The sequence below is a fragment of the Musca autumnalis genome, unplaced genomic scaffold (genome assembly GCF_047663935.1).
Source record: "Musca autumnalis isolate F117 unplaced genomic scaffold, ASM4766393v1 scaffold_2, whole genome shotgun sequence".
Taxonomy (NCBI): Eukaryota; Metazoa; Arthropoda; class Insecta; order Diptera; family Muscidae; genus Musca; species Musca autumnalis.
In genome coordinates, this window is record NW_027411755.1 from 153946934 (window position 1) to 153961585 (window position 14652).

The 14652-nt window shown below is 34.7% G+C and overlaps 2 protein-coding genes across 2 annotated transcripts; one reads left to right on the top strand and one right to left on the bottom strand.

Annotated features, from left to right (window-relative positions):
- Positions 1-1766: 1766 nt before the first annotated feature.
- Positions 1767-3274, bottom strand: LOC141393140 (uncharacterized). The gene has a single exon (XM_073966095.1). It carries the CDS (start codon positions 3176-3178, stop codon positions 1964-1966), a length of 1215 nt encoding a protein of 404 aa, XP_073822196.1. The 5' UTR covers positions 3179-3274; the 3' UTR covers positions 1767-1963.
- A 7201-nt stretch (positions 3275-10475) lies between these two features.
- mRpL27 (mitochondrial ribosomal protein L27) lies at positions 10476-11181 on the top strand. The gene is made up of 3 exons (XM_073966096.1): positions 10476-10634; positions 10701-10864; positions 10930-11181. Exons 1-3 carry the CDS (start codon positions 10571-10573, stop codon positions 11131-11133), a joined length of 432 nt encoding a protein of 143 aa, XP_073822197.1. The 5' UTR covers positions 10476-10570; the 3' UTR covers positions 11134-11181.
- The last annotated feature ends 3471 nt before the right edge of the window (positions 11182-14652 follow it).

The following is a 14652-nucleotide window of genomic DNA, read 5'->3' on the forward strand; positions in this document are numbered from 1 at the left end:
TCCGTGTCTGTTAGTATGTACTGCTTGAAGGATCCTCCACCTGTAGCACGACATTCCGCCTTATTGTGAACTAACTTCTTCTTTAACTTGAATTTGTAGTCAGCCCAGACTTTCATCCAACCCTCACCTGTTCGTACTGGCGGTCCTAAAATGTTGAGTTTCGTACTAATTTTATTCCACTCTTCTTTCACGCTAATTTTTTTATTCCATTGCTGTAACCTCTGGCCAAATTTGGATTGTTCTGCAAAATCTGGACCATTGTGTCAAACTGCTTTTTTGTGGTGACTTTTGTTCTAAAACATGTGCAATATTATAAAATTTATACGAATATATAATCTTCTTGTTATATAGACACATACCTTTTGTTTAAATCCATTTTATTTGTTCGTTTTTATTAACGTTTTAAGAAATTTGTCTGTTGTCGTCAACAAAATCTCTAACGACTAATTTCACAGCGTTTCTCGTAATAAAACGCCTCTCGTGGTAGCAAAATTGTAAAAGAATGGCATACAGAGTTGTAATATCTCGTATACGACATACATAATACCGATTAGTCGTTGCGAAAATGTCGTGTACGACATACATAATACCAATTAGACGTTACGACACGTCAATTTGCAATTTTGGATACGACTACGCCAACCGTAATAAGGCTGATTGTACTGTTATATGAAACTAAATTTATTTTCGCTTAATTTTAACGCCTCTTCATAACACAAAACATATAAGATAAACTAAACAAAAAATCGGGATGCTTCAAAGTGACAAGTGGCAACGCCTTAAACAAATGTAAAGGAAACATTAAAAATGGTATCTAATGTTTTTCTTTCTCATACCACTGTTTTTTTTTAAACCCCTGAGTTTCCAGTTCTCAGTAGCACTTCACGTAAGGGAGGTGGAACACAATTGAAAAAAGTTGGTTTGGTGAAATGTGTGTGCCAAAAACACGAAAATAAGAACCCTTGAAAGAAATCAGCAACTTTTTGCAATTGTAAAAATTGGCCATAACTTCTAGACTATAAGAGATATCTGACTAAAATCAACTTCTGATATATTCTTTGAGTTTAGTTGATTAGAATTGTGCTTTTAAAGTATTGAATTTTTGCACCACTTTTAGACTGTATAGACTCAAACATTAACTTGAGTTTTTCTCGAATCAGGCAAGAACACTTAAACACGACACCGACGATATACCAATTTGCCAAGGGCTTAACATAGCTTAGAAAATGTATCTGATCCTTTTATGTTCTCTTATTTCTTCAGAGCCGGATAACCCAACCATCACCAGACATTACGCTCCTCAACAGCTCAATACCATTAACATAACTTCAATCAGAAAACACAAATTATCACAATCATTACATACTTTTCACCTCAGCACCTTCATCAACCCATCATAACTTCAACTACAATACTATCCATTATTCAGGATGTCCTAAAGGTATATGAGTGCATACTTGAACCAAACCAAGGTTTTAGCCGCATTATCCAACCGATATAACTAGATTTTGGTATCTAATTGTAGTTAGGGGTATAAAATACAAAATTGCTGAAGTCTGGTTCCAATATAATTAATGGTGGAGGCTATAACGTAATATTCTCTTATTGCTTTTAATACATATTTTCAAAGACTACCTAATTTCCTAATCCTATGTCGGTTCCATTTCTCAGCATTCCATTCTTTCTGTTCTAATGATTATGTTTTATCAGTCACAGAAGATATATTTATATTGGTCTTCAATAAAAAGCTCGAATTAGGACCAAAATTTTTAAATTTTCGACCTTTTTAAACTATTTATTCAAATGGAGTTTGTAATTCTATACAAATTTCAAGAATTCAATTCGATATAAAAGAGAAACAGTTTAGTTAAAAATACTGTACTAATAATATTTACAAATAAATTATGAATAGATAACAAGAAAATTCATTTAAACAGCCATGGCGGCTGTTGGCATTTCTCCATCAATGGTTTTCTCCGGCAAAGGCAGGCAAAGGCATACATTCTTCAAATATATGTATCTGTTCCAAAATATTTGGTGGCATAAAGGCATCCTCTTCCTCCAGACGTAAAATGTTTTTCAACAACCATAAAGCTTCCTGCCTTAAATGTATGTCATGGAAAGCAAACAATTTATTTAATAATGAAGTAATACTCGACTTCCAAACGCAGGAGACTTGTAATAACAATGTAGAATAAATTAAAGGTTGGGCAACTAAGAGATTGCCTAAAATTCGTATGGAATATAAAATCTTTAAACGTTGTGGTTGAGTAAGAAAATTATTTGTGTTGTTTAAATTAATTAATGAAAAATTCAAGAGATACAATGAATCAGCTGGATTTAGCTTAGAAACTAATTCGGGTTGAGTGAAAAGCATATGAAATATTATGGCAAGATGATATTCTGCGGCGACACAAGTTGGACTTTTATCCGCCATTTGTTGAAGAACAAAATTTCGTTCATCTTCAGTCAATAAGTTATCAGCATTTAATGAAATAAGCTGTAAACAAATTGCCGCATCTTCGCGATAATCAAGCAGAGGATCTGCAATTTCATCGTCACAATACATTTTCCATAATTTTGGTAGCAGTTGCATTTTCATTAAAACTGTTGCACTTTTTTGACCCGTAGCTAAAATGTTTGCTATAATCCACAAACACAAACGTACCAATTGAGATTCATTACTGTGTAAATAGGTTACTAGATAACTACCAGCAAGCGATGCAATTTTCTCACAAACAGGTGCCTCACCAAGTGATAAATTGCAAAGGCATTCTGCGGCTGACATTTGCCTTTCGGAATCATTTCCCGTCAGTTCTTTGATCAGTACTTGTAGCGCACCTGGAATTTTGTTAAAGGCTTGTATGTTTGCAACATCTTGCAAGAAAGCATGAGAAAGCCGGTACATATCTTCAATGGTGGCATGTTTTCTGCGCTTAATGCGACCCGCCAGGCCACTGACATCTTTCTCTGTAACATTGTCCAATTCTTGAATACGTTCTTTAATTTCGCCCAATTGAAATCGTACTGAATCGGAAACTTCAGCACGTATTGCTTCCCTATGTTTTTTGGTGTATTCACGTATTTTTTCTCTTAATAGTTGTGTTGGAACAGTCGATGGTTTTGGTTCAGGCGATGCTGATGATGGTTCTGGCGATGTTGATGTCACTGAATCCATAGTTATCCTTTTATCCCAATAGTTCTCAAAAGTTTTTGACCTCCAAAAACAAACTAGCTGTGTTCGTATTAGGTGGCCATCAGACCATCTGCTTTTTCACATGTATTTTGTCACTCTGGGTATACTAATATACAGAACAGCTGATGTCATACATGTGAAAAAGCACATGGTCTGATGACGGCCTTATTTGGTTGGTAATACTGTGTTCACACTATGCCCTTTTTCATCTTAACTGGCAATACATTAGCTTACATTATAGGCCGTTTATATATAACAAGGTTAACCCAGTGGGTCTGGGTTTCAAATGTCATTTCCATTGTATATACTTCAAACAAATCCTCATAAAGAAGGTTAACCCTGCAAAAAACTATAATATAAACGCCGTATTAGCTTCGTTCCAGTACTTTTTTTAATGATAAAAGTGTCAAAAGAGCAAAATGTCGAAAATGAGTTCCACATACACATTTTTCCAAAATATACGGGAACGGCAAAATGACAGAAACGTCAAAAAACTGGAACAAATGTCAAAGTCTGCGTATCAATAATCAGAAGCCGGCAAACATGTTGCACATTTTTGCTCGCTCAAATTTGTCGTGTAAAAAGTTTCTTAAGAGAAAGCCATTCAGCGCCATTTTTTTCAAAGAGAAGTGAACATTTTGCAACTTTTTTGGTGTACGGGAACACATTTTGGAGAAAAATGTTGAAGTATTATGTTAAGATATGTTATACTACTGTTCTTATAAACCAGTGTGTGAATCGAGTATTTTTTGAATTTTATATTGTTAGTACTTTAAATTGTTCACATACATATTTTATTCATTCCAAATAAAACTTCTACTACAAAAGGTTATGAGCCCAGAAGTCTCTGGAAAATAAATTAAATATTTTCAAATTCAAGAAAATTAAAAAAGAGGATTTGTCAAGAGGCAACATTAGGATACAATTCAGCAAGATATTGAAGATCCTAGAAGAAACTCAAAAAGGAATTTCTTAAGACAAGCAATTTAGTCAAGGAAGAAGACAACAATTTATCAAGAATTTCAAGATTCAAGGAGATAATTTTAAAGAGAAAATGGATTTTTCTAAGCATATCAAGCCTTTGGAGAATGAAACTGATTATCCCATATGGAAGCGTAAGATGCGCGACTTATTAGACTATCACGAAGGAGCTATTGACGTTATAGAAGGTAAATTGAAGAATCCTAGTCCAATGTCCTCTAATGCCACAAATGAAGAAAAGAAGCTGTACAAGGAAAATGCAGATTTGTATAGAAAAGCAAATAGTTATGCCAAGTCGATGATTGGCAGCGCAGTAAGTGACAATGTTTACCAAAAGATAATGGATAAAGAAACTGCTGCTGAAGCTTGGGAATCCCTTATGGTTCAATATGAAGCAAGATCAAAGGATCAACTTTTCAAGATATGCATTGATTTCTTTTCTTTTGCATGGAATTCTAGTGAGGATGTTAGCCTACATATTGCAAAGCTAAAAAGCTTGTGGATAGAACTCAACAATGGATTAAAAGGACGTAAGGAAAATCAGCTCCCTGAAGTTTTATTGGTTTGTAAAATACTTCAAATCTTGCCAAGTCACTTTGACACTTTCAAGTCTAGCTGGATGCTTCTAACTAAAAATGAAGAAAAGAATTTTGAAGAAATGACCGCTCAACTGTGCATGTACCAAAGAAATTGCAAAGGTGTTGATGTCGGTAAGGATGAAGAAGCACTAGTTGTTAATAATGTCAAGAAAAGAGTCCCTCAAATTAATAATACCAAAACGAACAAGAGGAATGGTGTTTGCAACTATTGTCATAAGAGAGGTCATTGGGTACGCGATTGTAGAAAATGGATAAGTGATGGTAAGCCTATAAAAGAAAAGAATACTGAGGCAAAGAGTTCTCAACAGCAAATTCTACCATTAATGTGTGAAGAGATTAACTCAATTAAAAATGAATTTTCAAACACTTGGTGGATTGATAATGGCGCCACACGACACGTCACAAATAATAGAGGATTATTTAAAACTTTTGAGAAATTCAAGGAGTGTTGCAAGATTAAAGCTGCCGGTAGTGAAATGTTAGATGTAATTGGCAAAGGTACAATCGAGATCAAGTCAAGCATCAACAACAAGGATATTACACTAACAGATGTTTGGTACGTTCCAAAAGTATCAAGGAATTTATTCTCTGTATTATCTGCTCAAGACAAGTGTTCAAATAGTAAATTCACGTCGACTGCAACAGAATGCAAACTTTTGGTGAATAATAAAGTTATGTTAGTTGGTCATCGAGAAAAAGGAGGCACATTATATCAAGCTGATATTGAAACAGTAATCCCGAATTCACCAAACGAAATAAACTCAACGGAATCAGATAACACATTGCAACTATATCACGAGCGTTGGGGACACCAGAATAAACGCCATGTACAAAAGAAGCTAAGGGAAGAACTGGGCATTAATGTCAAACTTGACAGACAAATTTGTGAATCATGTGTTTATGGCAAATCACATCGCTTACCTTTTGGTACTAGAGAGGTATCTAATAGTCCAGGCGAGTTAATGTCAGCTGACGTCTGTGGTCCATTTTCAATGTCTTTCAGTAAAAAGAAGTATTTAGTAATATTTAAAGATGCTTACAGTAAATATTGTTTTGGATATTTCTTGAAGGAAAAATCTGAAGTTAAAAACGCATTGAAGGAAGTCCTAGCTCTTTCAAGAAATCAAGGCAATCCAATAAAAGAATTTTTGAGCGATAATGGTGGTGAATTCGATAATTTTGAAGTAAGGGAAATACTTAAGGAATGTGGAGTCAGATAATGGTGGTGAATTCGATAATTTTGAAGTAAGGGAAATACTTAAGGAATGTGGAGTCATACAGAGGCTAACTGCTCCTTGCACTCCGCAGCAGAATGGGGCAAGCGAGAGGGAAAATAGAACTGTCATTGAGATGGCCCGAACTTTTAAATACGCAAACAAAAATGTTCAATTTCCTGAAGCTATATGGGCTGAATTAGTTCGTACAGCTATTTATATTTTGAATCGAACTCGCAGGACACCAGTTGATGGTAAAAGTCCACATGAACTTTGGTTTGGAAGAAAACCCAGGATTACTCATTTAAAAATAATTGGATGTGAATGTTATGTCCATGTTCCCAGCCAGAAACGGAAGAAGATGGATTCAAAAGCAATCAAAGGATATCTAATTGGTTATGACACTGAGGAGCGTTATACCCCGTTTATATATAACCGGATTTAACAAACCGACTGGGTTTTAAATGTCAATTCCATTGCTTATATTTCAAACAAATCCTTATAAAGAAGGTTAACCCTGCAAAAAGCTCTAATATAAACAGCATATAACAGGATTTATAACAAAGAGAATCACAGTATAATTTTATCTAGAGATGTAAAATTTAGAGAAGAACTTACAAAATGCGACGATCTTATCCAAGATTTGAAAATAGAATATTCAAACAGTACAAGTGAAGAAGTAAAATTGCCATTTAAAGCCTATGAAGGAATAAAAGAAGATTTTTTAGAAGAAAATCGCGATCAGCCATGTACATCAAGAAATGTTGAACATATTCGTATTGAATCGGATTGGGAAGATGAGATTTTTGAAGAATGTTCCGAAGAAAATTTATCCAATGAGAGCGAATCCCGAGGATTTGAGTTGAGAGAAAATCCAAATGAGAATTCAATAAGAAACCGTTTAAGAGATCGGTCATCATTGCACAATTCGAAGTTTGATGACTATGTTATGGCTGCTCAAGATTTTATGAGTCAAGTTGAAACCCCTACGAGCTTTAGCGATGCTATTGAAAGTACTGAAAAAGAACAATGGATTCAGGCAATGAACTCTGAAATGAATTCCCTGAAAGAAAACAACACGTGAGATTTGTGTCAACTGCCCAAGGGAAATAAAGCACTGCCATCGAAGTGGGTTTATAAGGTAAAAACTAACCCCGATGGAAGTATAGACAAGTTTAAAGCAAGACTTGTTATCAAAGGGTACAAACAATGTAAAGGTATAGACTACAATGAAACCTTCAGTCCAGTTGCAAGGCTCGCCGCAATAAGAGCTATAATAAGTATAGCTGCAAGTGAGAGGATGCATATCTCTCAATTTGATGTATCCACCGCTTTTCTTTATGGTCATCTTGAAGAAATTATATTCATGAAGCAACCAGATGGTTTTGATGATGGTACTGGAAGAGTTTGTAAGCTTAAAAGGAGTCTTTATGGATTAAAGCAAGCTCTCCGTTGTTGGAACAGCAGATTTGGGAAATATTTGTTAAAAATCGGCTTTATAGCAAGTGAAGCAGATCCCTGTGTGTACATAAGAGACAAAGAAGGAAAGAAATTAATATTAGCTCTTTATGTAGATGACGGTCTAGTTGCTGCCACAGATCTGAATGAGTTGGAAATATTTTTGGAAGAGTTGAAAAGAGAATTTAAAATAACGGCAAAAGACGCCTAGTACAATTACAAAGGTAGATGCATCGGCGAATTGCTACAACAAAGCAACTTTTTTTGTAATGTAAACTGTCAAAATTTTCGCCGAATGTTTTCTTGTTGTCTCTTTTTATCGCTTGCGTTTGTACAGGGAAGTGAACACATGCTACCTCTTACTTACCGAATCATATGGTTGTTTGTTTTGATTTTTCATAGCGAATTCCTAGTTTTTTGACGTTTTAGATTCGATCAGCTGGGCTGAGGCATCTACCTAAGCATGGTACAATAAGAAAGGTAGATGCCTCAGCCCAGCTGATCGAATCTAAAACGTCAAAAAACTATGAATTCGCCATGAAAAATCAAAACAAAAAACCATGGTACAATAAGAAAGGTAGATGCATCGGCGAATTGCTACAACAAAGCAACTTTTTTTGTAATGTAAACTGTCAAAATTTTCGCCAAATCGTTTCTTGTTGTCTCTTTTTATCGCTTGTGATTGTCTATAAAAGTGTAGACATGCTATCTCTTTCTTACCGAATCATATGGTTTTTTGTTTTGATTTTTCATGGCGAATTCATAGTTTTTTGACGTTTTAGATTCGATCAGCTGGGCTGAGACATCTACCTTTTAATTGTACCATGCAAAAAACCATATGATTCGGTAAGAAAGAGATAGCATGTCTACACTTTATAGACAAACACAAGCGATAAAAAGAGACAACAAGAGACCATTTGGCGAAAATTTTGACAGTTTACATTACAAAAAAAGTTGCTTTGTTGTAGCAATTCGCCGATGCATCTACCTTTCTTATTGTACCATGTACCTAAGTAATTGTACCATGATTGAAACAATTTCATGAAAACAAGTGTTCCTAGGTCGAGTTTCACAGTAGAGTGATATCATAAAGTTGCTGTAGTGGGGAACTCGATCTATAAATACCTAAAATTTTCAATAGCTGTGTTCCTTTACTTACCTGTGGTTACCATTTTAACGATTTGTTACCATTTTTAACCTGCAAAGCGTTCCTTAACCCCGAAAAGTGGCAAAACTGGAAGCAATTTTTAAGAGAGCGAAAATGGCTTTCTCTTCTACCACAGGCTACCAGCAAAATTTCTGCAGGTAGAAAATGGCAGAACTGATTTTTCGACTTTTGTTTGACGATTATTTCACAAAATTGACGAAAAGCCGAAGAAAAAGTCGAACACTGACAACACTAAATTAAAAACTGTGAAATAAAAGACGAAAATTGATTTTTTTTACGTTTTTTTTCTGACATTGCTGCCGGATCTACCATTTTTCCGTTCCTTTACTTTTCTGGTAAAAATGTTCATGAGAGAGCAATTTTGAACAATTTTGACACTTTTCCATGCATGGTACAATAAGAAAGGTAGATGCATGGTACAAGCACTTAGGTATATGCCTCAGCCCAGCTGATCGAATCTAAAACGTCAAAAAACTAGAAATTCGCCGTGAAAAATCCATGGCCCAATTATAAAGGTCCTCTCTCAAAAACAAATGATTTTGATTTGAGCTGTCAAAATTCATATATGCCATTTGAATTCGCTGTGAGGTAGAGAAATGTCAAACTGTAGAGAAGCAGGTAGATGTATATCGAAAAAAAAAAAAACAAATCAACTTAATGTTGTACACGTAAAATGTCAACATTTGTTGTGTTTTGTATTAGAATTTAATTTAAAATAAATTATTTTTGGCAGTTAAAGATCGATCAGCTGGTATTTTCTGTTACGCCAAACAAAAATAACTGCGTCAACAACTTTTTCTCGGAAAATTTTATGTATGCATCTACCTTAATTCACAATAAAGAAATTCGCCTCAAACCATGGTACAATTACTTAGGTAGAAACATCGGCGAATTGCTACAACAAAACAACTTTTTTTGTAATGTAAACTGTCAAAATTTTCGCCGAATGGTTTCTTGTTGTCTCTTTTAATCGCTTGTGTTTGTACAGGGAAGTGAACACATGCTATCTCTTACTTACCGAATCATATGGTTTTTGTTTTGATTTTTCACGGCGAATTTCTAGTTTTTTGACGTTTTAGATTCGATCAGCTGGGCTGAGGCATCTACCTAAGTAATTGTACCATGGTACCATCCCAGCAAACCAAATGTCTGATGTCCGACACGTCTGAACAATTTCGGAAGCAAAGTCGTTCAGATTTCGTTCCGATTTCTAAACGATTTTTCGAAGAGGAAATAGTTCAGATTTTGTACCGATTTCGTTCAGATTTCGGAACGAATGTCGGATAGAAATTTCCTTTCCGAATTTCTTAAGGATTTTCTTCAGATTTCGTTACGAAATCGGACCGAAATCGATCCGATGTCGCTGCGACATTTTGTTCCGAAATTATGTCAACCACTTCATACAACTTTCGTTAAGATATCGTTACGATTTCGGACGATACGTCCGATATTTTGTTCCGATTTCGTTACGAAGTCGGTACGATTGGTTTGCTGGGATGTTATCATGGTACAAATACACAGGTAGCCGCATCGGCAATTATTGGTAACATAAGATGTCAAAATTTGACATCAATTCAATGCAATTGACACATTATGTTACCATCAGCTGGCTTGATAATGCTACCTGTATTATTGTACCATGCATGTTATAGAGCATGGCAGAACTACCAGGTAGTGGTATCACACCAGCTGATCGAATATGAAAAGTCAAATCCCTTTATAAAAAAATTATTTTTGTTGTAATTTCCCCAACAACATAAAGAAAGTTTTGACATAACATATTCAAAATTTTACGATGCCACTACCTGGGTAATTGTGCCATGTTATAGAGTTTGTCGTATCGTCTCGCACTCTGCAGCTATCAGCTGATGACAAAAACAATTATTTAACCTGATTTTGTGGGAAGTGTGAGCATCGTTTTGTTTCGTGCAAAAAAGGGAAACTTTAACAGAAAATGTCCTTTACAATAATGCAAAAACTTTCACTGGGTTGTCTGAAGGTGGAACAACCATTGTTAAGTAAATATCAGTGTTTATTTATCGGATATTTGTCCGTTTAAAATAAATGTGATTTATACATTCTAGCCACTATACGTAACGCCAGCAAGAAAACCGGTGGTAGTACTCGCAATAAGAAGGGCCATCCAAGACCCAAACATCGTGGATGGAGGGTACAAGATGGTCACTGGGTTTCACAGGGAACACTATTGGCAACACAACTGACAACCAGATTTCATCCTGGATTAAATGTTTGTATATTTATTGATACAACTGTAAGAGGATGTTTAATCCCATAACATTTTGTTTACTTCAGGTTGGTTTTGGCCGCAATGGTACACTATTTGCCATGGATCATGGCAAGGTTTATGTTACGTGTGAACCATTAGATCCAAACTGGGATCATACATGGGTCCAACGTCATTATGCTGGCCGAGAAGGTCAACCAATTCATAAGAAATTCTTCAATGTGGTACCCGAGAAACAACATCAACGTTTTCGTTTGGTAGATGAAGTTTAGCTTTAAAATTAATTGTTAAAATGTTAAATAAAAATTAATTAAAACACATGTCTACACATGTCTAAAGATATTTTTGTGGAATTAGAATCGAAGCAAGTACAAATGGTAATGACGAAAGGGCTGGAGTAGTTTCTTACCAAATCTCTCAATCTGTCGATGGCCGATCACATCGTCAGGATGATCTCGTTACTGAAGCCACAGTATCCACTCCGATTCATTTCAATATCACATTTCAACATTTTTTTGTTATGTACTTCATTTTAAAGACATACATACGTCGAATATCTTGGGATATGTTTATATATCTTGTTTTGTACCCTTATGAAGTATATTTCAACCAAAAGTGGCTGCTTCGGTAAAGTCCCGTAATATATTTTTTTAATTTTGTTTCAAAAAAAGAAAAAACATAATTTGTATTAATACATACCGTAAAGTTCGGAAAACTATCATTTATGGTATGGGGTTGTATATAGCAGTGTCGTTGGTAACACCCAGATTTTGGAGGAAACATCGAAAAGGAAATTTATTTGGATGATTTAAAAAAAAATTAACCATCCGCGTCAGGAATTTTGAGTTTATTGACCCTGAAAATTCAAACAAGTTGCAATATAAATAATACCATGGCAATGACTCTAAACATAAATCTTATATATGTGGGACTTGGTTGTTATACAACTGCACTAACGTCATCGACACCCCAGCCTAAAGTCCAGATATTAACTCCATCGAAAATTTACTGCTACGCCGTAAGAAAAAAAAAACCGGGAATAGATCGCTCACTAATAGGAGCTATATAATAAAACACATTAAAGAAGAATGGTAAAATATACTATTGGTATGTGATATTCCGAAACTTATTTATTCAATTCTGACACGTTTATAAGTTTCTATTGATGCCCGAGGTCGGCTTACGTAATATTAGTACCGTCTTTTCAAGAAATTTAGCTGCTTTTTTATTTTATTAATAAACATTTGTAAGATTGAAACTGATAATAAATATATTAATAATGTTAACTATTTATACCAATAAAGCGTTTTTTTATTTAACATTTTGCAATATTTCTGGGTTTGTAATAATTTAATTTACTAACTGTATATTCCTAAAAGAAACTATGGGTCCGTCTCGTTTCTTTATGCATGTTACAAACAAATGCACAAAGGAATAATGCCCCTTACCACAGTGTGGTGTATGGAAAAAAATAAGGTGGCGATATTTCTATAAAGAGGAAGTCTAGAAGATTAATGGGTCGATTCCGTATTGCGACGCGAGTCGTGTCGCGTTGCCAGTTGCAATTTTTCCATTACGTATGGCAAAAGTCGACCGACGACGTCAAATTCTGTCGCCATAAAGTTCATTTTTGCAAACGAATAAAAACGAAAAAAATGAAACGTTTCATTTATTTTAAGTGAATTTATTTAATATTATATAAATTTTTTGGGTTTTCAGTACTTATATTGGTAAAAATTACTACAAAACAGCAATTTGAACGTAGCTCCTGGAGTCAGACTTTTTGGCGAAACTAAAGCCACTTTTGATGAGGTGTGGAAGGATGTTGTGGATCAATTAAATAGTTGTGTGCGTACACCAGATGAATGGACTCATTTTAAATCCAAACAAAAGAAAAAATTTCTTAAAATAAGAACATTACAGCTACACGAGGTGGACCATCACAAGAAAAATAGCAGACTTACTGCAAATTAATATGGTTTTAAATACTGCAGGTGCGATCTACGGAATTGAAGAGACATGGGATGATAATAACAGTGAAATTGGACAATCTGCTGAGGTAGAAAATGAAAAACCTCAAAATGAAGTAGAAATTGACAGCGTACTTGCCAACAAAACGGTTAAACTAAAATATCCTTTTCTATTCAGATATAAATGGCGAACATCTTCCTTTGGTCGCATTATATGTACATATGTACGTGTGTTCCGTCAATGCATCCGACAACGCCCGGGAAATTTGTTTTTGAATAAAAATAATTTTTATTTTGACGCTTTTCCTTTTCTGTTAATTTGGAAACAATCCAAATTGTACACAGTTTTTCATCTATTAACTCCAGAACTTCGTCTAATACCTTTGACAATGTGGGTTGAGCCATCCCGAGGTTAAAGTCATTGCCATGAGATTTTTGAAAGCTTCCTTCTGCAAAAAACACTTTAAGTAGTGGCTGTATTGCTGTTGATCTGTGGGTTTTTTGAAGTAATTTTTAATGCCTCCACTATATAAATAACAGCGTCTTTTGGAAGCTTTAAACCTAAAAAAATAAAATTATTTTGATGAATGTTGAAAACCAAACAAACTCGCAATACTGATGCCGATTCTAAAGAATTAGATTTATCTCTTAAGTGTTGTCTGATAGATGCTACGTTAACTACCTCTTCTTCACTATCATCAAAAAATAGTTCCACTGAGCTTATCATTTTAGAAAACTATAACTTTTGTGTACTTCTGATATTTTTTTCTAATTTATTGAAATCAAAACAAAAAACGCTCCGCTACATCACCGATAACTTGTTATCGACGATTATTTGCTATCGCTTTACGTAGTGCATTTTTTAAATTTTGTCACAGAGACGATAGACGACGCGACATGACTCGCCTCGCAATAGGGAATCGACCCATAAATACATGGTCTTCGAGTTGTTACAAGAATGCTTGCATTGTTATACTTACAGTGAGTGTCAAAAATATTCGGTTTTCAATTTCACCAATAATAACACCTCAGTATTTTAGAACCCCATAACCAATATTCAAAAAACCAAATACTTAAAAAAATGTTGGTCCTGTGGCTATTAAAAAATGTAAGTAACATGGATCCATGGCAACCCTATAAGCGAGAATAACAAAGAAGAAGTTGTTAACCCTGTTTTCTATGCGTCAAAAATATTCGGTTTTTGTAAATTTTGTTAAATATTTTGGCAAAAAACCGGTCAATATCGAACTTTTTCTGCAATATTAGTATAAATTTCAATAATTGCGAACAGAATCTTTGTTCCTGTGTGCAAAAATATCATATTTCATAGCAAATTATTACAATTTAGGGCTAAGGAAAAACGCTTTCCTAGAAAAGAGAAAACTGTTCATATTTCTTTATAAAAACGGCAGGAATAAAGGGAATTTTTGCTTATTTTTGAATATTTAGTCGAATACATTTGAAATAATGTGCAAAAGTCACGAAAATATAGAAATAATTGATTTTGTGAAACACATAAGCCAGCCAAACCAAGGCCTGGGAGGGAAGGTAGAGGAATATCCTGAAAAATTACGGCTAAACCGCCCTTAATTTTCTTGAAATTGGTCACCGAGCCCTAAATGACTTTCAGAAGATAAAAAATATGCACTTACTTTCCAAAAAAATAGTAAGGATAAAGCCTTTCATGGCCTTGTAACACATCATAAGTCATTGATAAATACATGTCTCCTATAAGCTCCTTCGTACTTTTTGTGTTGGAGTACACAGAAAGGCCGGAAACTTGGTGGTATACTGATTTTCCTGCTTAGACATTCAAAACTA

What these genes read in the sequence shown, in the direction of transcription:
- LOC141393140 (XM_073966095.1), bottom strand. Translation starts at nt 3,178, where the DNA reads ATGGATTCAGTGACATCAACATCGCCAGAACCATCATCAGCATCGCCT.
- mRpL27 (XM_073966096.1), top strand. Translation starts at nt 10,571, where the DNA reads ATGTCCTTTACAATAATGCAAAAACTTTCACTGGGTTGTCTGAAGGTG. An exon ending in GGTGGAACAACCATTGTTAA is followed by an intron (nt 10,635 to 10,700) that starts GTAAATATCAGT and finishes TATACATTCTAG; the next exon opens with CCACTATACGTAACGCCAGC. An exon ending in GATTTCATCCTGGATTAAAT is followed by an intron (nt 10,865 to 10,929) that starts GTTTGTATATTT and finishes TGTTTACTTCAG; the next exon opens with GTTGGTTTTGGCCGCAATGG.